The 24,675-nt window shown below is 37.4% G+C and overlaps 1 protein-coding gene across 9 annotated transcripts in view; it reads left to right on the plus strand.

Annotated features, from left to right (window-relative positions):
• The window catches only part of sbf2 (SET binding factor 2), a 446,331-nt gene that overhangs the window by 364,281 nt on the left and 57,375 nt on the right, over positions 1 to 24,675 (plus strand). For 7 of the 9 annotated variants that reach the window (XR_011345382.1, XR_011345383.1, XR_011345385.1 and 4 more), the window contains 4 exons: positions 2,456 to 2,654; positions 12,612 to 12,808; positions 13,981 to 14,118; positions 17,527 to 17,628. Coding sequence is in view for 5 of the 9 variants with exons in the window: in XM_069900054.1 (XP_069756155.1) it covers positions 2,456 to 2,654; positions 12,612 to 12,808; positions 13,981 to 14,118; positions 17,527 to 17,628 (636 nt within the window). In the remaining 4 variants the exon portion in view is untranslated. The remainder of the gene's footprint in view (positions 1 to 2,455; positions 2,655 to 12,611; positions 12,809 to 13,980; positions 14,119 to 17,526; positions 17,629 to 24,675) is intronic. The other 2 variants (XM_069900071.1, XM_069900051.1) reach the window with 1 other exon arrangement.

The raw sequence follows: 24,675 nt of genomic DNA on the forward strand, positions 1-24,675 counted from the left end.
TTAATAACATGATTGAATATTGATAAATTATACTCAACCCTTTTTGGCACTGAAACTTTTGACTATTCCAAGAGAAAAGTCTCATTTCTTTTTATTGTAATTGTTGTTGAAGACTTTTGAAAACTTTTCTTAAATTAGTGTTTAACTTTTTCCTTTTAGCTCTTAATGCAGCCTTCCTACCTTTTGTATTTCTCTTTCAGTTCCTGATTTAACCATTTAAACTAATAGTAATCGCTACAGTTGTACATGTTCCAATAGGATTGGTCAAAAAGCTGTTTGCTGCGTTTATTTTAAAGTCTAATGTAACCTTAGCAAAGCACCAAATCATTTTCAGCTTTCATTTCTGTATTGCATTGAATATATTTAACATTAAACAGCCTTAATCTTGGTTGCCATTTGGCTAGCTTCTCAATCATTGAAAAAAATACTACTGGAAGCCTTGTAATTGCATTAAAGGTATGATATTTGTTTTAGAGACAATAACTATAGCTTGCTATAATAAAGGAAATGTTGATATGGCATTAAATTACCAAGTGTAAACCTGACAACTTCGAGACATCTCCTCAATAACTGCAAAATGTGGAAATTATGAACTTGCTCTCTAAGCCACAATATTATAGTGAATTGAAACCTCACCAAGGAATTCTTGGGCTTTTCTTTTCCACTGTAAATTGCTTATCACTTTCAGACAACTTTTATGACACTGGTAATTAATGTAAAAATGTGTTACCTTATCTCTTAATATTTCAATATCATTCAGGAGCCTTGCTGTTCAGTGTGGGCAATCATGTCTCTCCATCTGTCATGATCTCTGACCCTCCCAATTGTAGTTGTTGCTTCCCCTGTTCTCCTTCAATGAAGGCTCCATCTTTGAGCTGAGACCATAGTCAATGTTGAGTTCATGATTATACAAAGGAAAAATATTGAAGTGGTTTCCTGTTGCCTTCTTCAGCTGTAATGTCCATACTGGACAGGTAACCCTGGCCTTTAATCCATAGATTCAACTATCCAGCGTTCTTTGTTTTACAACCATAAATTCCAATTTGTAGAATCTGCTCGTAAAAATCATCCACCATCTACAATCCATGGCTTCATGTGACCCTGATTGGGAGGCTAAAACAGATTCTACACCTTGCCTAAGGGTGATTTGTAGGCTATCGGACAGAAGGAGGGCCTTACACCTCCTTTTGCTGAGCAATTGTACAGCACTGACATCTGTCAATAACAGGTAGAATTTTTTTTAACTTTTTCTTTTGTCTTTCACAATTCCATTTTTCATTCCTCTCTATTTATTCTCTATATCGGACTTCATATTGAATTTCAATGCACTTTCTAATTCAGACAGTGCAAGCCGATAAACTATTCCTGGTTAAGGAAATGTATTGTTCTCGTTCTTGTTTCATGTCCTAGGACTCCTACAAAATGTATTTCTAATCACAGTACGTGGCAGCATACAATCTTTAAAGTATGTTTTAATGTGATGCTATTTATTTACTGATAAGTGACAATCCATCCTGGAATAGTCAAATTCTGGAACTGCATAGATTTTAGGGAATAATGTGATAATAAGCCAGTTTTAAGCTTTCTAAAGTACCAAGCATCAGACTATATTATTTTCAGTTTATGAAAAGTGAAAAATACCATAGAACAAATCAACTAAGTTCAATATTCAACCACAAATATTACAAGCTATTATTCCACTATGTTGGGTCTTGTGCTTTGGAAACCTTCATTGTTCTGCAAACCTAAACCAACTTCTTGATGTAGTAAATGCAGCCTCAGTACAAATGTGCTCTTCACCATCATCCAAGTAGAACCTTACTTCCATTAAGTTTAACTTTCTGACTGCACACATTGAAATAAATTGTAGGAAAGTAAAAGTGATTTGTAGCCATCCCTTTTTCTTCATACACTGCAGATTTCTTTATGAAATTAGTTAAGTTGCTCAATCTTGCTACATGTACATAGGGACAGTTCATATCAGGACAGATCACTGACCCAGGTCCACTTTTCCACTTTTGAAAAAAAATGAGTAGTTCAGTGCATTTATGGTATCACCCTCTTGCATTGTTTGAGAAATGAAGAGATGAATTCCACAAAAATACTTATGTCTTCAGTTTAATTTTCAATCCACATTTTTTTTGAGGGGGGAGCAAGAAACAATTTGATAAAATCAATTGTCATGGTTTAGAAAAATTGTACAGATGAATTTTATGTTAAATATTTCATCAATTTCTGCTTGTTCAGTATTCCTTTTTTTGTACCTGGAACAGTTTGTTTCCTTCATGTTTATGCACGTAACATTATTCGGTGATTTTGTTTTTGGCAATTTTATTAAAGCATTGAGAGAAAACACAAGGTCTGAACAGCTGCTTTATAAAACAATGAAAATTATGTATTAACTAAATTGTGTCGGTCATTTGGTGATAAATATTCTTTGTATTATACTTCATAGCTTCAGATGATGGTGAACTTCCAACAAGCAGCACTTTGAAAGCTTCAGAAAAGTCAACAATGGAACAATTAGTAGAGCGAGCATGTTTTCGGGACTACCAGCGCCTGGGTCTTGGAACTATTGGTGCAGGCTCATCTCGTTCAAAGACAGAATACTTCAGGATAACTGCTGCCAATAGGATGTATTTACTCTGTAGAAGGTTGGTATATTATTGCTTTCCATTTATATTATCTCTCCCCCCCCTCGCCTGCCCGACTTGGGCTGCCGCTCCCCCGTCGTCGCTCCCCCGCCCGCCCTCCCAACTCGCATTGCTAGTTCCCCCCCCCCACCTCGCCCACCTGACTTATGCTGCCGGGTCTCCCCCCCCCCCCCCTCGCCCGCCCAACTCGCGCTGCTGGTGTCGTGTGTGTCCCCCGCCCACCTGACTCAAGCTGCCAGTCCCCCCCTCGCCTGCTCAACGTGCTGCCGGTCTCCCGCCCGCCTGACTCACGCTGCCGGTCCCCCCTTGCCCGCCCGACTCACTCTGCCTATCTCTTTCCTGCCCGATTCGCACTGCCGGTCCCCCCTCGCCCGCCCAACTCGCGCTGCCGGTTTCCCCCCTCCTGCCCGCCCAACTCGCGCTGCCGGTCTCCCCTCCCGCCTGACTCGCTCTGCTGATCTCTTGCCTGCTCGACTTGCGCTGCCCGTCTCCCGCCCACCCAACTTGCGCTGCCGGTCTCTCCCCACTTGCCGGATTTTGGAGCTTTCCGGATTTTAGATGTCCGGATAAAGGATTGTGTACCTGTATCAGTGTTGTTTCAAATATTTGACATTTAAATGGAAGTCAGAGTACTTTAATTATTGGTTGTAACAAAATTGAGACCTCTTCATCTGACTTTAAGATATGCACAGAGGCAATTTATAAAAGCATATTTATAGTTAGATAAATTAATAACTGATGCAAAAAGCATGATTTTTTAAAAACTAAATTACTACTTACCCTGATTCCATTTTTGCATTTCTGTACTTTCCTGCCTTGAAAATGCTTTAAAATTTAAAGGAGAATTGGATAGATCTCCAAATGTCAGGTCATCCATAATCTAGGAAGTTACTGTATTTGATTACAAATTTATAATTACACAGGTCGAGTTTGTTCAAGTCTGGCATTGCTTGAGAACTTGCATCACCTTTACAAATTAGATAATGGGCAATTGGGCAATAAATTGCAATAGATGGAAACAATCAAAGAATAAATAATGTTAAGATATGTTCCTCTCAGTTATTTTATTGGGAAGAAGTAAAGAGCACTGCCATCTGTGTTTTGGTTTCTAGCTTCTATTGCTTGTGTGTCAGAATGGTGGGAGATCTTGAGCACAGAGAAGAGAGGCTGAAAAGCAAGCAACCAAATCTACTTTAGCAGAGGAAACCAGATTATAGAGCAGGTCAAAGAGTAGAGTGACAAACATCCCTCCTCCAGTATTTTGAACATTGGCAAGTTGAGAGAGCAGGATATTTTGGAATACAAAGTCTTAGGATAGTTGGGAATCAAAGTAAGAATTGGGCTAGAAAAAAAATGAGGTCAGAAAGCAACAACTGTATTAAAGTTGAGGGAAAATTAAATTCTCTTTATTGTGCTGCTTTTAAGTTCCTGGTGTGACAGATTATGTTATAACCATTTACAACCACTTACAGCACAGAACAGGCCAGTTCGGCCTTACTAGACCATGCCGTAACAAATCCCCACCCTCCTAGTCCCACTGACCAGCACCCGGTCCATACCCCTCCAGTCCTCTCCTCTCCATGTAACTATCCAGTCTTTCCTTAAATGTAACCAATGATCCCGCCTTAACCACATCTGCCGGAAGCTCATTCCACATCCCTACCACCCTTTGTGTAAAGAAATTTCCCCTCATGTTCCCCTTATAATTTTCCCCCTTCAATCTTAAACTATGCCCTCTAGTTTGAATCTCCCCCACTCTTAATTGAAAAGCCTATCCACACTTACTCTGTCTGTCCCTTTTAAAATCTTAAACACCTCTATCAAATCCCCCCTCAATCTTCTACGCTCCAGAGAAAAAAGCTCCAATCTGCACAACCTTTCCCTGTAACTCAAACCTTGAAATCCTGTCAACATTCTCGTGAACCTTCTCTGCACTCTCTCTATTTTGTTTATATCTTTCCTATAATTTGGTGACCAAAACTGTACACAGTACTCCAAATTTGGCCTCACCAATGCCTTGTACAATTTCATCATAACCTCCCTACTCTTGAATTCAATACTCCGATTTATGAAGGCCAACATTCCAAATGCCTTCTTCACCCCACCATCTACCTGAGTATCAGCCTTGAGGGTACTGTTTACCATAACTCCTAAATCCCTTTGTTGCTCTGCACATCTCAATAGCCTACCATTTAATGCATATGATATCTATATTTTATATAGATATGTTTTAAAGGAGATAAATTGTGGCAGGTTTTTAAGTAAGTCACGAACAAACTCTTCACAACACAGATCTCATTTAAAATGCCAGAACTCTGCTCAAGCCAGACAGTCCAGGCTTCGAGTGCCTTTCCAAACACTTTGAAGAATGCCTATCGAGACTGAACAAGTAGGTGTTAATTGGACATGCTATGGAGTAATGGATTACTGTTTTGGAAAGCAACGGATGAATGGACTCGGAAGATTGGGTCCGGTTTGCTGTTCTAAGAGGGTCATGTGGCTTTTCTCAGAGAGAGAGAGACAGACAGACAGACAGACAGACAGACAGACAGACAGAGAGAGGGAAAATTTATTTCTACAGTTCAGCAGCAGCAGCGTCTGGGACTGGAACATGACAAGCTGGCAAGCTTGTGGAAAAAAAAACATTTTGAAGACGTGTTGTGAATTTTTAGTTCAACCTGGTCAAAGCCCTTGTGGTCCATACAAGAGGAGATAGCTGGCTGTATAATGTTTCACCTGAGATAAGGGAAACAGAAAAGGAACTTTGTGGTGGCCTGAAAGAAAGAGGTTATCATCTGGGGCAAGTCTCTTTGGCAAGGCACTGAAGTGGCTGATCAGAAAAAATCAGTTTATGTCCAACGAGCAACAAATCTCTCTCTGAAAATCGACCTGAGTGGTAATTATTTACCTTTCAAGCACCAAAGCCTGATGAAATTCATCAGTGTTAAATTTTGTGTACAGTATAAGAATTGCCTGATACCGGTGAACTTGGAGGAGTGAGAAGTGAAATTAGACTGAATCAAAGAATTTTCCTGAACTTAACACACGTTACATATATGTGTGCTTAGAATTATAAGGGGGTTAAGTTAATAGTAATGTTAGAGTTTGAGCCTGTTTTCATGTTTAAAGATAATTGTCTTGGTGAATTTCTATTGCTGCTAGGTTTTGGGGTCCTCTAGGCCCATAACATTGACATGTCAAACAATTAAGTATTGTTGCTGCTGTGATTTTGGCAAAGATAAGCAACACATTTGCTCAAATTCCACAATTGTCAATTTAATAAATGACAAAATATTTGTTTTCAATTTATATTTGAGATGAGAAAAATGCTCTCACATTCAAAATAAGAATGTTAGGAAATTTATCTCTCAACCAACAAGTTCATGAAATGATTTGAAATTTGACATTTTATAGGTAAACCTTAAGTGGTTAATAATATTGTATATCTTGTTCTTAATAGAATAAACAGGGCTTTTCATGTTAACCTCAAGGTTTGGAGTAATGTTTCCCAGTAAATGTACTTTTTTCTCACTGATTAATTTCTGATGCTAATTTTTAACCTGCATGATGTGGACCGAGACTCCCTTCCATTTTGATGGGTGGCACCTGCAATGTTTCAACATTGTTATGTTAATTTAGTGATTTTGTTTTTACTGTTTAAATTTATCATATAAAGTATACTTTTAGCAACAATCACATTTATATTGCTGTGTAAAGTGGAAAAACAAGAGCACTATTATAGACTATAGAGTACAACAGATAAATATATCAATTAATTCTAAGCAAGGGAAGCATGATTGCTCTATTGTGGGATTTGTTCAGGGTCTGATGCTTGCAGGGAAGAAACTTCCTTTCAGCCTGTTGGTGTGCAATTTTACCCTGAAGGGAGGAGGGAGTGTGTGTCTGGGGTGTGATGGAATCTTCATTACGTTGGCTTCCTTCTTAAGCCGTTTGCATACTGTTCTGAGCTACATTCATCTTATGCAGCATCTTCCAATCTTGAGCAGAGCAGCTTTCATACCGTGCTGTGATTCATCCAGCATCTGCTTTCAATGGAGGCACCAGCAGAGGAGATGAACTTCCTTAATCTTCTCAGAAAGTTGAGTCATTGGTATGCTTTCTTGACCAACACAATTAGTCCAGGTCATATCATTGTGGATGTTTATTCCTGACACTTGAAACCATCTACTCTTTCCACATCAGTGCCATTGAAGTGCACATTCTTACAGAGTGTCAAGTGTTGAGTGTGATCGTGAAAATCTTGTTACTCATCTTTATCAACTGCAGCCCATTAGACAGCAGGTCAAGGATCAAGTTGGAGAGGGGGGAGGCATGAGGCCGAGATCCCAGTTTGGGGATAATTTGCTTGGGATGATGGTATTAAGTGTAGAGTGCATCAAAATGAAAAAGAGAAAAAATATGTAGCCATTTTTATTTTCATTTAATTACAAACTAAAATAATTGCCATGTAATACTACATTGAGAATGTAACATGCATGAAATTCTTTAACTTTTGTCTGAACTATAGATAGCCTGCACCTTTTTCCTGGGTTGGAGTAGCAAGCACCGGAGGACATCTGTACAAAGTGAGGGGAGAAAAGTTTAGGGGTGGCATCAGGGGTAATTTTTTTTACACAGAAAGTTGTGGGTACTGGAATGCCTTGCCAGGGGTGGTGGTGGAGGCTGGAGCATTAGGGGCATTGAAGAGACACCTTGACAGGCATATCAATGAATGGAAAATAGAGAATTATGAGATAGAGATGATTTTGGTCGGAATATATAGATCGGCACAACATTGAGGGCCAAAGGGCCTGTACTGGGCTGGAGTGTTCTATGTTCTATTTAGTGCTATATGTTGGAAATCTTGGCAGCTGATTTTTATCCAACTGACTGGATTCAGTTCCACTTTAAATTAAGTAAATTGTGAGAGTGGGTGAAAGAAATTCAAACTTCAACGGGCAATTTTAATTTTCACTCAGACTGAGCAATATATTAAAGTTATTGCTGAATAGAGCAGGGATTCAGGAATAATTAAAAAAATATTTGGAAGCTATATTGTGAATTACATACTCAGAACATTTTAGACACTGAAGGAAGTTATTCTTCATTGAATCTGAGCCAATAGTGAAATAGTTATACAATCTTCTCCTAAATTGTGGCACTTGATACATAGTTTTGCAGTTCACAGCCCTTCAGTACATCCACTCATTTTTTTTTCATTTGTGGATATTTGCAGTTTGTTTCATGTCCCTCAGATTTTCTGGTGAATCTTACCTCATCTCTCCTTTAATTCTTCTCTCAACTACTTTAAATCCATGCACCCCCTGACTTTGAACTCTGAAATAAGGAAAATAAATAATCTTTACTACATCTGTTCTTATAAATTAGTACAGTTTAGTTAAATCTCTCCTTTGTTCCAAAGGATGCAACAGTTTTTGTAAAAATCCTTATAACTAAAATTGCCAGTGTTGGTAAAAGCATGGCAAACTTCCCATACATCTTCTTCAGTGCAAGCATACTTCTGTTTTAATATAGTGACCAGAACAGTACACAATGCTTTGTATAATTCCAGCATATTATTCCATCTGTGCCTCAGCTGATAAAGGAAAGTAGACACTAAGATTGTTGGGGTAGTGGACAGCAAAGAATGCTTTGAAAGTTTACAATGGGATCTGGACCTGCAGGAAATATGGGCTGCAAAATGGCAGATGGAATTTGATGCAGATAAGTGTGAGGTGATGTACTTTGGGAGGGAAAACCAGGGTAAAACTAATGGTAGGGCACTGTAGAGCGCAGTAGAACAGAGGGATCTGCAAATAAGGATATTTTCATTTCTTGAAAATGACGTCACAAGCAGATAGGGTTTTAAAGAGAGCCTTTGACATATTGGCCTTCATAAATCAATGTAGTGAGTACAGGAGTTATGTTGAAGTCGTACAAGACATTGGTGAGGCCAAATTTAGAGTATTGTTTGCAAGTGTGCTCCACCACTGTTTGACCATATTTAATGCCTTTACCTTTTTTCTTCCATTCTTCCCAAACAGAAGCTTTTTCTAACCTTGCTATTGCTTCTGCAATTGTAATTTAAATTGATAAATATTGTCTTACAAACTGGAAGAAATAATCTTTCCTTAGTTAATTAGTTAATAACTGTTATATTTGTTGAAATTCTATTCCTCTATTGCTCAGTAGCAATGTTTCTAGTATCTCAGGTTGTTCAGCAGAACTCTCTTGTGCATTTGGCAATGTCGTCACACTTGAAAGCCATGCAATCTGTTAAACCAATTTGATTTTCTTTTCACTCCTTGTGCAATGTATGGGTCCAAAAATTATCATTTTTTAAAATTACATTACCTACTAAAATGTGGTTATCAGAAAATTATGTAATAGAAATCAGGATTCTTATTTACCTATTTCATCATGGCAAAAATGACACCAGCCATTTAAAGTTCCTCTTTGCAAATAATAAATTCTCACAATGCAAAACACCTTTTCTGATTTAAAAAATACATGTCTAATGAATGTTTGAGTGACAAAATTTTGTATGTGCAAATCATGCAAAATTCTAGCAATATTGCACATAAAATAACATCGATTGCAAAAAAAGGGTAAATATTACAGCTGATTTTAATTTGTAACATTGAATTGGGTTATCTTCTGCTTTTTTGTTATTTTTTATTCACTAACTCATTCTGATTTGTAACAAATTCACATTTCCAATAAGTCATGATACTCAAATGTATTAATTGGCAATAAGAACTCTATTAGAAATCTTGTATATGTGTTACTGAAGCAACAAAGTAATTGGTTATTAATTGAGATGTTTTCAAATTATGTTTTGCTGTTTATATTATTTGGCAATGTTAGTCCAGTGATGTATACTGTGGAAAAAGATGTATTGAAAAATCTGGCAATTGCAGCTAGAGTTTGATAAGAACGAGCCTGTGCTGAAATAATTACTATATGTGGTCATCACTTTTGCAGCTCTCAATTATCCTCCACATATGTACTTTATTTAGTTGGATATTACTTTTATCAAGCACATGACATTCATTGTCTGGGGACAAACTATGGAAGCATGTAATGGAAAGTAGCATAACCTTTCCTTAAAATAATTTGGACATAAATAAATTAGACTAAAAGCACGACATAGCTCAAATTGTTCTTTTTTTTTAAAGTTGTGTAGAATAGAATGGAAAACAACTGATCTGCCAAGAGTGTGAAATAATTATAGTTTTTTCCATCTGTTCTGTGAATACAGAATCACATTTTCTTTACAGTTTGCAACTTGCTCACTAATGCAAAAGGTATATAAATGGGTTTTGTTTACATTCTTCAGCTCTTCATTTCAAAATCAGGAAATTGAGCAAAATAATTTACAGCAAATTACATGTAAAAAGTCATTTTAAACAATAAGAAGAGATTATAATTTCTCAAATTAGCCAAATCTGAACTAGAAATGTTGGCCTGCAGTAAAAGCCTGAAATATTGTCATTGTGAATTGCATTTGCAATCTGTTCACCCAAAGTCTGTTATGGCAACTTCATTTGTTTTCCAGTGCATCCAAACAGCTATTGTTCCTTTTTCAAGATGACCAAGCTCATATCAGAAGAGAGTGAAAGGCTAGAAATCCAATTTGCACCTTGGCTGTGCTACATTGCAGGCTTATTTAGGGTGAAGTAATGGGGAGTGATGTAGTGAATTGGCTGTCCAAAAGTCATCACCTTTAGAAGAGGATCTCCCATCAGTGATTTGCCGGGATTGGGAATTTGATGGATCTTAATATTATGGGTTTTCCAAGCAACAGTAACAAAGGAATAAAACTCAGCCTGTTGTGTCGTAGTCCAGTGCTGTAGTATAAAAGTCAACAGGATGGATTCATTTCCTCAATTGAAGACAGGAATTGTTGGTTTGTACAATGTCATATTTCTTGAGGGGCTAGAAAATGCCCCAGAAATGGTGAACATTGTCTTTCACTTTGAGATTGAAAATAGACTTTTCTGTCTTGTGTATTAGTTGCAACAATATAATGATGCTCAGATTTGCATCCATTGAAACAGGTTACTTGCTTAAGATTTGAAACTGCACTGTATACTGCTGATATATCTATGGTTATAGAGCATGGAATAGATTGATGCTAGAAATGCATATTTTATAATTTGCAAATGTTTCTGAGCAGTTGTAACTTTACTGGCACAAATGAAATATTTTCTGGGTTAAACAACAAAGTTGAAATTTCTGAATCAGAATATGTTTCAACTTTTCTGATAATGTTTTTTCACTGTTTGTTCACTAGAGGCTTTCTTTCTGGCCTAGCTCTTTTAATTAGCAAAATATTAATACAACTGAACTCAACAGTTCAGAACTGATGGATATAAGACAATGGCTGTTTAAAATATCGCAGTGAAATTGGTGCATTGAGCTGTGCATATGGTTCCAACGAAAGGTATGTGGAATCTGAGGAAAATTTCAACTTGAAAACAGGACTGGGACTTTTTGTTCAACAAGAAATCAGCTAGAGGAACCATAGGGTCGAGCAGCATTAGTGTGAGAAAAAGAATTATCGATGTTTCAGCACCCCTTGTTAAAGGCTCCTGCCGAAATATTGACAATTTTTCTTCAACCCGCTGAGTTCCTCCTTCAGATTGTGTGTTGTTCCAGACTCAAAATCTGCAGTCTTCTCTGTGTCTTCCATTTCTCCTTGTAGTTGGTCTGCAACCAGCCCTCTCCTGTATTCATTCCTATTCCCAAAATACTGCAATAACTCCTTCCCATTTTGGTGACATCCAACTTTGTAAGCTGAATGGCCTCAGTCTTTTTAAATTGGGAAGCTGCCGCCAATAATAAGCCTAAAAATGTTCAGCCTACACCATCAAATCTCATTCAAAAGTTTTCAATCAGAAGAAATTCAAAGATGCCCACAATATGATGAAAGATTTCTTTTGCGTACAAATTGATGTTATACAGTCCCCACTGCGAAGTAAATGACAGAACAAGCTTCTGATAACCTGAATCCCTTCAACACTAGACAGTGCCAGTAGTGTCACACTGCCTTTTCATATCAACATGTCAAATATTGAAATACAGCACTGACATTTAAAGCAAGTTAAACATTCAGCATTTTATATGTTGTGGTTAGGGATGATCTGCAATCCTGAGCAAATGACCTGACACTGCCATCTAGTGGATTTATGCTTTCTTTTCACATTTTAAAAAGTGTGAAAGGTTTTGATGTGATGCAAATGAAACCTATCCAGCTATGATGCTGTAACAAGGAATATATTGTATCCTGTGTTGAGGATAAAAGGACCTCTTTTAACTCTCAAAACATTTGGGGCAGGTGTGAAAAAATCAGGTGAGTGCCACCTGGAGACATTTGTCGGGCTCTTCCAATCCCAGAATCCACACTCAGCGGGCAAGATTTCTATCTATTCTCAGACTGCACATCAATGCCCTCTTGCGTGAGGAGTTTGAGATAGATGCAGTTGATTGGCCAGCTGCAATCTCTGCTCCCTCGTTCCTCATTACTACCATCACAATTATGTTCCCCTTCCTATCATTATATATCCTCTGATAAATCTCACTTTCTCGATTTCACATCTTACTTACCCCACTGTAGTAAACACTGGGGTCAAAGGTCTATGTAAGGACTACTCTTTGCTCATGGTATGATAGTTATCTTTTCTTTCCCGGCACCTAGTTCTTCTAAGTCAAAATACTAGGTTCGTGATTTGTCCACATTGGTATATTTAACATCATGTGCCTACTTCCAGAAGTTTTTCAATGCAAAAGAAGGGAAAATCTCACAAAGAAGATAAACAATGCTGAGCTCTTGATCATATGGAACAAATAACTAAAATATAATTTTACTGTTCTTTGGAATTTTGTTGAGTAGCTGGTATTAAGCCCTGCATCACTAAAATGGCTAAATAGCAGATTACTCTTTTATTTTAACAGTTATCCTGGACTCCTGGTCGTGCCTCAATCTGTACTGGATAGCAGCTTACAAAAAGTTGCACGCTGTTATCGCCACAATAGACTGCCAGTAGTGTGTTGGAAACACCACAAAACAAAGGCTGTTTTGCTGCGCTCTGGTGGATTTCATGGAAAGGGAGTTGTGGGGCTCTTCAAATCTCAGAATCCACACTCAGCTGGTAAGATTTTTATGCATTCCCATATTGTACAACAATGCCTTTGATCTTTGAAAGACAACTTAAAAAAAACGGGTACAGATAGCACTAATCAGTTGCAACTTCTATCCACTTCAGCATCTTTGATATGTCTCTGGTTAGCATTGTGTAGAATTCCAGATTATTCAACTGAAACAAAAGTATATATTCTTTTCAAATTTAATTTTTATTTCCACCTCAGGTGTTGGAGAAAAATATTACTGCAAATGCTAATACCCAATCAATGATAAAGATTTGTATATGCTTCCTGGACACTATTATTTAAAAATTGAATTTCAGCTATTTTCATTCTGCTGAAATGTTGTCGCATTTTATGCTAATGACTACTTATTTCATCTACAAAACATGTTTGAATTGGCCAAAATTGGGTATGAAATAACCCCAAGATGGACCACCCTTTAATATACACTGTATTTTTCCCAGCTAGAGTTGTTGCGATCCACTTCTTTATCTTTGATAAACTAATGCTAATCTCAAGGAAGTTTGACAGGTCTTAAATGATCTACCGTAGTAGCAAAGCAACTACTGGCAAGCTGCATAAATGGTTGCCAAAGAAATGAGGGGGAATGGTGGGGATGAAGGATCAAGGTGCCTTCCATTGCTCTCAGAATCATTTGGCCCATGGTGCAGGATGCTAAAAAGCCAAGAGCAATGAAGCAAGAAAAAATGACTGGAAAAATATTTTGATGAGTATGAATCCAGTAGATGTTTTGATCAATATAGCAATGTCAGAATTAAGTTGCTTTAATGCATTAGCATAGGTGAATATCAGTATCGCTGCTGCTTGTATCTTTTGACAGTTCCATAAAAGTTGTAATTTATATCAAGGGCAGAAATAGATATTCTGTGAATAGTGACATCATTGGGATATGTACCTTATACAGAGGAAATATCAGCCCTGCCAACATGAACATTGCACAAATGTGCTTGGTCTAATTTTCAAGAGGCCAAAATTTCAAGGAGAAATGATCACCAGAGGGATCTGCATTTGGAAGACTAGAGCAACCCATTCCAATTTCCATGTATATGTGCTTTCTAATGTTCTGGAATTCTCCGCATGTTACTCCATCATTTGTCACTTTGATTATCAGTGAATTTTCTATGTAACAAGGTTTTATTTTTATGCTTTCATTTAGTTCCTGCATCCACAGAATCGTCAAGTAGCATTGAACAAGAAAAATATCTACAAGCGTTATTGAATGCCTTACCTAGTTTCTCCAAAATGAATGGCTGCAGCACACTTACTGGCCATCCCAGCGTCGCTCTTTCTCCAGGTGCACTTGTAGTAAAAGTACTTTTTTTTTTTAAGGATAAGTGATACAAAGGACAGAGAAAAGAGTTTAAACAAAATTATGTTCACCATCATTTTTCACCCTAGGAACATTGGCAAGCCACAGGCTCTGCTTTTGTAACGCTCCATGCTGTTACAGACATTATTAAGAGATCCAGTGATTGGCATTCCACTACTCATCTCCATGCCCACATTACTAACTCAGTGCAGAATCTTTGCAATGTTTGAATTATGGTCAAAGATGTTTCTCACAACATGAAAAATAGCACTTGGTTGTGCAGTCTCTCTTTGGAACAATCATTCTGTTATTTGCTTTTGGTTTAAATGAAATCAAAATTATGAATATCTGTTTAGTAAAAGAATCTTGATTGTAATTTACTCAGTGGAATTTACTAGTAATGTTTCATTTGAATATAATTTGGTATACATGATTTAGAAAGCAAGACTGCAAGACAGATTGTGTTGAACTGATCAAATCATACATTCAATCTATGTTTTGCTCTTACACAACATAATCAAAAACTTCTTGCTTCATTCCATGGAAATATCTTTATTACTTTGCCTGAACTTGCTTTTCAGTCTTGACATTTGAAGAATCAAGGAATTTATTAAGGATAAAGATGTACTTTATAGTCTAAATTAGCTTTCCTTTTTTTCTCCATTTTTTTACTTTATCTTTTGGTTCTTTTTCTACTGACATTCTACTCAGCCAAATTTCCAATGGTCCAACATTTTTCTATCCTTTATCCAAGTTATTTTTGACCATAGATAAGGCATCATTTGAACTTTCTTAATCCCACTGTTCCTACCTGGAACATTGAATGATGATTGGGATTAGCAACCTTTACTAATTACCTTCTTCCTAACATTTTTGAATCAAATTCAAATATTAGATTAGCTAACTCCATTTAGAATAAATGATAATCTCCTCAATTGGTGCAAAGTGAACTTTGATGGTATTGGGTAAGAACTTGCAAACTTTGGGAGAGACTGTTAGTAGATAAAGGGACATCTATCGAGTTGGAAGCTTTTAAAAGTGAGATAGAGAGAAATCCGGGTCAACATATTTCTTTTAGAATGAGAGGCAAGGCTGGCAAATAGGAAATGTATCTTCTAAAGCCAAAGATAATAGCACTGGAATATTGAAGGGTAGATAATGTTGTGCCTTTATTTAAGAATGGCTTCCAGGGCAAATCAGGGAAAAGCAAGTTAATAAACCTAATATTAGTGGTGAGAATTACTGGAGGAGATTCTGAGAATCAGGATTTGCATTTGGAAAGGAAAAGATTAAATAGAGATGTTAGGCAAGGCTTTGTGCATGGGAAATTGTGTCTCATGGACTTAATTGAATTTTTTGAGGAGGTGATCAAGAGGATTTATGAGGACAAGGCAGTACACATTGTCTACATGGAATTCAGCAGAACTCTTGACAGGATCCTGCATGATAGGCTGTTGTGCAAGGTGCAATTATTTGGGCTGTAAAGTGAGCTAGCCAATTGAATACAAAATTGATTTGATGGAAAGGGCCGAGTATGGTGCTCCTCAACTTACGATGGGGTTACATCCTGGCAAAGTGCCAAAAAAATCATAATTCAAAAAAGAATACCGCACTTACCATTTTTTATAATTAAATTTTGAATACCTTTATTCCACATTGATAAAAACATTAATGTACACAGCTGAAAGCACACTGGCCATGAAGAATGGTTGAAGCATTGAACTAAAATTAATTGCTGGATGGTGGGGATGCTGAAGCAACAGGGTCATCAATTTCACTCTCTTCTGATGATGCTCAAGAGTAGCTTGTAGAATGCACTGGGGCATCGACACTTTTTGAAGGCACTGTGGCATCGACACTTGTTGATGGTTTAACAAGCATAATCTTCAGGAAGATATCAATTTTGGACTGTCAAATTGTTTCTTCTTTTATTTGTAAATTTCTCTAGCAAGCAAGAGTATCCTGTATCTGCCTGTCAGCTCTTGCAAATCTCTTGTAATCTCTCATAAGCAGGAGACACACATGGGCATTTAGTAGACATGATGGGTTGTTTATAGTGTATTCATTCACATCATCACTACAAAGACTGCGAGGGTAGTTGAGTCAGCATCACGAGGGAGTATATATTTTATATTTGTGTGTATATATTGCAAGTACAGCTGACGTGGACATTACCCCTCCATAAATCTTCGTCCGCCAAGCCAAGCCAAAGACAAAGACAGGAACAGTTCAAAATTGAAAGTACGGTTTCAAATCATCGTAACTTGAAAAATCTTAAATCGGACCATTGTAAGTAGGGGAGCACCTGTAGTCATGGAGGGTTTCCTTTCAGATGGGAGGCCACAGTGATCGTTGCTGGGTCCCCAGTTTGTCATATATATTATATGTGTGTGTGTGTGTGTGTGTGTACGAATGGTTTGGATAAGAATATAAGTGAGTGCATTTGCAGATGATACTAAAATTGGTGATGGAAAGTGAAAAAGGTTGTCTAGAATTAAAACAGAATCTTGATCCACTGGGAAAGTGGGCCAATGGAATTTAACTTGGATCGTGATGTATTTTGGGAAGATAAATCAGGGAGTGTCAGGACCATGGAGAGTGTTGTAGAACAGATATCTTGGGGTACAAGTCCATCAGATACCTTGGGGTATTCTCTGAAAGTGGACACTTGGATAGATAGGATGGTATAGAAGGTATTTGGCATGTATCTTGCCTTCATTAGATGGGGCATTGAGTACAAGAGTTGAAATGCCTTGTTGAAGCAATGGTGAGACCGCAGTTCTGATCACCATACTGTAGGAAGATGCCAATGTGGTTGCAGAAAAGATTTATAAGGATGTTGCTTGAACAGAAGGACTTGAGTTATAAGAGAGAGTGGAACTATTTTCCCTGGAGCAAAGGACGCTGAGATCTTATGGAGGTTTACAAAATCATAAAGGGCATATAATAAGGTGTATTGTCATAATCTTCTTCCCAGGGTCAGGAAATCTAAAACTAGAGGGTACAGGTTTTAGGTGAGAGGGTAACAATTTTAAAGGGATCTGATGGGTAAGTTTTTCATACAAAGGGCAATTGATTATATGGAAGAGGCTACCAAAAGAAATTGTGGAGGTGGGTACAATTACAATGCTTAAGAGACACTTGAGCAGGTATATGGATAGGAGAGGTTCACAGGGATTTGAGCCAAATGGGTTGGCATGGATGAGTTAAGATAAAAGGCCTGTTTCTATGCTGTATTAAGTCTGTGACTTTAAATATTAATTCTGGGGCTTCCCTAGTCTGTGTCTTAGCATTTGAATGGATATTGAGTCATTAAAACTGCCTTTGTTTTGCTACTTAATCAATTTTGTAAATGGTTGAATCAAAGAGAAACATAAAAAACTTTATTTTTAGATACAGCCATTGACAAACGATCTTCTCGAGCAACCAGTGTGATAAAGCAGGTGGTCCCAACACATTTGGATGTGCATCTTCCAAACAGTTTTACACGTGGAGGTTAGTCATGTTACATTTCAATCTTTTTGCAAAGTACAGGTTCATGAGATTCACAGTCATTTTAAAAAGTCTCCCCTGTTGTGTTTCACTGCTTCAAGTATGAGATCTGATCACAGAGATAAAGGTCTACTGTTAGCAATGGTTGTTTTAACTTTGCAATGAGTTCTTGATTTCAGTACTATTGGCAAAGGATATTGTGCTTCAGGTAAGGAAATCAACTCAGTTTCTGCCACAATTAAATAGAATAGTTATTTTGTGCACAGAAATCTTTATTGGAATGTTGCTTATGAAGAAGAGCAAGATAACTTAAGTGTTTTTGTTTACCAGAGTATTACCAAAATAAGTGAACTACAAATCATCAGGAGAGTGACACAGCTGCATTCACGGAGGACCTAATGATGGGCTCAAATACTGAGGCAGTGTGGGTAGAGATCAGAAATGAGAAAGGTCCAATCACTCTGATAGGGCCTCCTAATAGTCATCAGGAGGTGGCGTATACAGATCATGGAAAGTTGCAAAAGCTACACGGTTGTCATCGTGGGAAGCATTAGTTTCCCGAATATTTGCTGGGATGGCTTTAGTGTCAGAGGTTTAAATGAGGCAGAATTTGTTAAGTGCATCCAGAAGAGTTTCTCGAAGCAACATGTTGATCGTCCAACCAGGAAGGGGGCCACATTGTTGGCAATGAGCCTGGCCAGGTGATTGGAGTTTGAGTGGGGGAACATTTTGGAAATAATAATCACTTATAGCCTTGGACCTTGTAGAAATGTACTAATTTGGGGGAAGACAAATTACATGATTAGTCAGGAGCCTTAATGGTTATTGGGCAAGCCCACAACTGATGTGTGACAGTTGTTTTAAGAGCCAAGGACCAGCATGTTCCAGTGCAAAGGAAGGATAAAAATGGCAAGAAAACAGAACGGTTGATGAGACAGGTCATAAACTTAGTTAACATTTTTTTAAAAGTGAGGCATGCATAAGATTCAGAAAGCTACAATCAGACAGGTGAGATCAAGAAGGACATTAGGAAAGCCAAAGGTGGACAAGTACCCTGGGCCTGAAGGGATGTACAGTATTTGCACAGTGATTGACAGAGGCAAGTGAAAATATTGCTGGGGCCTTGACAAAGATCTTTGTATCCACACAAATAACTGGAGAGGACCAGAGAGCAGCTAAAGTTGTACCTTTGTTCAAAAGGGAAAAAAAAGGATAATCCAGGAAATTATAGGCCAATAAGCCTCACATCTGTGATAGGGAAAACTACTGGTAAGGATACTTGAGGATCATGTTTCTGAAAATTTGGAAAGTCTGGTCAGATGAGGGACAGTCAATATGGATTTCAAATGGGAGGTGATGACTTACCAAATTGATCCAGTTTTTTGAGGTGACAAAGATAATTGAAGAAGGTAGGACAGTAATGTTTTCTACGAGGACTTTAGTAAAATAAGGTTCCTCATTGTAGGCTGATTCAGAAGGTGCGGAACCGGGATTCAAGAGGGTGCTAAAGGCAAGAAGGGCTCTCGAGGGGCCTCGGGCGCTGAAGGCTTTCTGATCATATCGGAGGTTTGGATCTGGAACTTAGGTTGCCAATGGATTGAACAATAAAAGGAACTTTGTACCTTAGAAAGGAACCTTGGATGCTTAGAATCCATGGTGAATTGATAGTTTGGATACAAAATTGACTGGCTAATGAAAGATAGAGGGTAATGGTGAAAGGCTATTATTAGGGCTGGAAGCCTGTGTTTTGCAGGGATAAGTGTTGAGATCTGTGTTGTTTATGATTATCATGAATGATGTGTATTTAATAGAAGGTGGGATGGTTAGTAAGTTTACAGATGATACAAAGATTGGTGGAGTTGTGTACAAAGTAGAGGGTTATCAAAGAATGCAACGGGAAATAAAAAGTATGGGCAGAAAAATGGTAGATAGGGTTTAATCTGGATAGTGTGAAGTGCTGCTCTTTGTAAGGCCAAATGCAAGAGTAATGCATAGAGTGAATGGTAGGGCTCTTAAAAATATTGATGTGCAGAGAGATCTTAGGGTCCATGTCTATAGCTCATTGAAAGTGCCCACAAAAATAGATAGGGTCGTAAAGAAGAAGCAGGGGATGCTTGGCTTCATTAGGTGGGACATTGAGTCTCGAGAAAGAAGATTGCAGCTATATTAAACTTTGGTTAGGCTGCACCTGGAATACTGTGTGCAATTCTGGTTGCCTCATTACAGGAAAGGTGTGAAGGCTTTGGAAAGGGTACAGAAGAGGTTTACCAGGATGTTGCCTGGCTTAGAGGGTACGAGTTATGGGGAGAGATTGGACAAATTTGGATTGTTTTGTCAGAAGCATAAGAATCTGAAGGGAGACCTAATGGAGGTTTAAAAAATTATTGATTGGATGGGCAGTCAGAATCCTTTCCCCAGGACAAGACTGTCACATCCTAGAAACTATGCATTTAAGATGAGAGGGGGGGGGGGGGGTGGTGTGGTTTAAAGGAGATGTGCAAGGCAAATATTTCAACAGAAAGTGGTAAGTGCCTGGAATGCGCTGCCAGGAGTATTGGTGGAAACAGATATAATGGTAGCATTTAAGAGATTTCTAGATAGGCACATGAATATGAAGGGGATGGAGGGGTATTTATTGGGTGTGAGTAGCAGAGTTTTGGTCTATTCTATTTGATTAAACTTCAGCATGCTTATTATACTAGTGGAATAATTTACAGTTATCTTTTTAGCAGCTTCTTTAAGGATAGAACTCAGTTTTCAGGCATATGAAACATCCATGTTTCTCAACGATGAGGAAAACAAATCAATATTACAGGCTGGGCTGTCCTGTGTGCAACCTGGATAGTTATTTGTGTTTAGTAGTAGATGTGCTAACCCTGGCTCTTATGATAAAATCTGTATTGCTTTTTTTTTCTCAGACAAGACGAATTCATGGCCATGTAAACCAGCTTGGCCATGTGGGGCAACAAATGTTTGACAATGAAGAAACATATTGCCCACATTACAGCAGTAATCATGACCTCAAAATTATCAATTAAGTAACAAACTTTTTTTTTTAACTTACAATCATATTTGTTATTTTGGGGGAATGGGACAAGCCTTTACCTTTCTGTATAAATAATAACTAATTTGTAAATATATAAGTTGTTCATTAACTTAATTAATAGAAACAACAATTTTATTTTGTTTCAAGTACCTTTAATAGAATGACATTAGAAGTGATTAGAATATACATCTTTAATTTTATTTTTCTACCTATCAGGGATTTTTTTAACATTTTTAAACAACCCATCAAAACAATATATATAGATCTTGAACTTTTGAACGCTTGGCTTAAACTCTTGAGACAACACTTCTCTCATGAAGCCAGCATTGCTAGAACCTTGCCAAGCTTCAGAAGAGAGTGAAACTGTGAGCTAGTGTCTGAAATGGTGACCAATTGCAGCACCAATTTCTAGATTTTCATCTTGAAAATAAACCTTGGACTTGACTTTCAGACATTGAAGGCAGGTCTTTAGATGCACAGTGAACTAACTTAAGTTTATTTTGGAAAAACACATGAAGTTTAAAAGAATGATATCTAGAAAAATACAGGGAAAGGATAAGGAATAACAACATATGTTTTTGAAGGTTGAAACAAGCAAGTCTTTGTATCAACAGTGCTGAGAGAGAAGTAAAGACTTCCTCCTTGATATCATGGCATCAAACTACATATATATTACTGTTAAATCTCCAGAGGAAAGGCATAAATCCAATCCTGCAGCAGGATTTAGAACCAAAGAAACAATGGAGGCATCAGAAGCAAGCAACCTGAACAGCAAGGAGAAAGTTGGACAAAAGAAACTTGTGGCAAACTCCAAGAAAAATCGCATCCTTTGAGAGCAAGAGAAATAGGCTACTAAATATTTTGTCCTCAAAAATCCATCATAAAGATAAGGTGCTTGCTTTTTGGAAATAAGTTATGTAGAATTAAACTTCCTCCATGAAACTCAGAATAAATGGGTTTTTTAATTAGAAAACAGAAAATAAAAATGAGCCTAATATTAAATCAGCTGGATCCTCAATGGAAAAGTATGATGTACAGCTAATGGGATAAATATCATCACTTATGCAAAGAATCAAAGGATTACTCAAGACTGGATTTGTCTCAAGTTATAAAAAGAATCTGAGCATATAAAGAGTATAGGACAATGAACTTGAGCCTTGAAAATAATGCTCAATTGGTAAAATTTTAATTACAAAACAGTGACATTAAAGCAAATTATTTCATGCTATTACTTCATTTAAATGAGTAACCTAAAAATGGATCATTTGTCCTGGTCTAAATTTTGAAACAAAACATATAGCCACATCTTTACAAAACATTGGGTTAGAACACAAAAGCAAAGAAGTTACAGTAAAACATTTTAAATCACGAGTTAAACACTATCTGGAATATTATGTTCAATTCTGTTTGCCACTCTGGAGAAAGGATATTAGAGCCTTGGAGAGGTAGAGAGGAAACTCACTAGAATAGTATCAAAGATAAAGGATTGGCCATGTGGAGATACTTAAGATTGTTATGCTTCTATGAGGGAAATGTATTAAGGGTGTTCAAAGTGGTAGATGTTTCACTGGAATTAAAGATGAGGTGCTTTCATCAGAACAGACATGTCAGATATGAGAAGGTACAATTTAAAAATAATTTCTAAAGAACAAGGAAGAAATTAGGAGGTTTTTTTTACACACTGTTTTATGATTGGAAATGGTGGTGTAGCAGACTCGAGAAAAACTTTATTAACCATAGTCCCTATTATGCATGATACTCAATCACCTGTCCCAGCACCACCACCACAACCACTACTGAAATCCAGTGTACCAAATCAAGTCTGTTGTTATGCTTGATATGTTAACATGTCTTTGGAATTTGGGGTAACATGATACAAAATTCCTTCTGTATTTAACTATTGAACTATAATGACACCATATATAGATCTAAACTTCAAAGTGCTGGGAATTTCAGGGTCTGATTTGGAAGTAGCACGAGTTCGCCATTTCTTTTGGTTTAATTTTATTGTACTTGCCTAAGTCACTTCCTTATCTAACATTTCCTGTTCTAAATTCTTCATTAACACAAATGTCAGTTTGAATACTGGCAAGACCTTTGAAACAGATTTGTTTGTAGTTTTCACATGCAAGAAGGTTTTAATTTCTTATGTTGACAGCAAAACAATTCCTTTAGTCAGATCTATTATTTTGCAGTGTATTTACATTTCAGAAGAAGGCCCTTTGGTCCAATAGATTTCTGCTTCACATGAACGTTATTCAGCCCTTTTCCTCAAACCCCAACATCATATCCTTCTATTTCTTTTCATCTTAGCTGCTTCTTTGCTTCTTATTTAAGGATGTTTCAATCATATCCCCTCTCACTCTTCTAAATTCCTGCACTTACAAGTCCAATCTGTCCAGTCCTTCCTCATAATACAACAACTTACCCTTCTTTGTACTGCTTCCAGTGCATGTGCCTGAGCATCCTTCCTCAAGTAAGCCTCATCAACCAGATGGCCTACTCCTGCTCCTATTTCTTATGTTGTACAAATTATACTATTCCAGATGGGATCTCAACGGTGTGCAATGTAATTGAAGCATTCCTTCCTATATATTCAATTCTCATCCCAATAAAAAAAATGTCTTTCCCAATTGCTTCCTGTATCTGAATATCTGGATATCCAAGTATTTGTGAATCAAATACTTGGACATCCAGATCTCTATGCAAGTCAGTGCTCCAAAATCTTTCACTATGTAGATAATATCCTCTTTGTACATCTCCAATTAGTGGGAAATTTCACTTTTTGTCATATTGTCCTTCAGTTCTCTGATCATTGTTTACTTAGTTAAACTATCATTATTCTTTTGTCACCTCCTTTGGTCCCTTTCACAATGTAGTTCCTACTGAAGTGTTGTCAGCCAATTTATTGACCATTAAGTCAAAAGATGAGGACCCAGCACTGAGCTTTGTGCAATAGCTTGTTACATCTTGTAGTGATTATTTATGCTTGCAAACTGTTTCCTGTTAATCATCCAATCTTCTGTCCATGCTAATAGAAGATAGAATAATCTTTTGTGATGATCTTTTGCTTCCTACAATAATCTTTAACATTGGCTCCTATCCGATGCCTTCTTGAAATCTAAACATCATGAATCCAAGATTTATTTCTTATCCACTACTGATGTTACCTCTTCATAGATTAAACATTAATTCCCTCTCACAAAATCATGTTGATTTTACCTGATTATCTTTAACTATGTTCTCTTGCTTTAATATCATCGAAGGCTCAGTAGTGGAGAGGGTCTTGAACTTCAAATTCCTGGGTGTCAACATCTCTGAGGATCTGTCCTGGACCCTCCATGTCGATGCAATCATGAAGAAAGCTCACCAGCGGTTATACTTTGTGAGGTGTTTGAGGAGATTCACTATGTCACCGAAAACTCGTAAACTTCTACAGGTGTACCATGGAGAGCATTCTGGCTGATTGCATTATTGTCTGGTATGGAGGTGGCAACTCTCAGGACAAGAAAAAAAACTCCAGAGGGTTGTTAATTCGGCCTGCGACATCACAGGCACCAGACTTCAATCTACCAAGGACATTTACAAGAGGCAATGTCTTAAAAAAGCAACCTCTATCCTCAAAGACCCCCACCACCCAAGCCATACCCTTTTCACTCTGCTACCATTGAAGTGGAAAAAGGTAAAGGAGCCTAAAAACGAGCACTCAGCGACACAGGACAGCTTCTTCCCCAATGCCATAAGATTCCTGGGTGATCAATGAACCAAAGACACTGACTTTTAGTGCAATTTTTTTTAATTTATTGTTGTAAGCTGGTTTATATGAATGTTTGCTCCATGTTGCTGCAAAACAACAAATTTCTTGACTTGTTCATTTCAATAAATTCTGAATGTGATTCTAATGGAGTTTCACTATTTTCACAAAAACGGATATTTTATATCTTGTTCTCCACCTTTTTGAATAAAGGAGTTCTACATTGGTTGATTCATAGCATCAGGACATG

This window comes from Narcine bancroftii, chromosome 1, assembly GCF_036971445.1.
Source record: "Narcine bancroftii isolate sNarBan1 chromosome 1, sNarBan1.hap1, whole genome shotgun sequence".
Classification (NCBI taxonomy): domain Eukaryota; kingdom Metazoa; phylum Chordata; class Chondrichthyes; order Torpediniformes; family Narcinidae; genus Narcine; species Narcine bancroftii.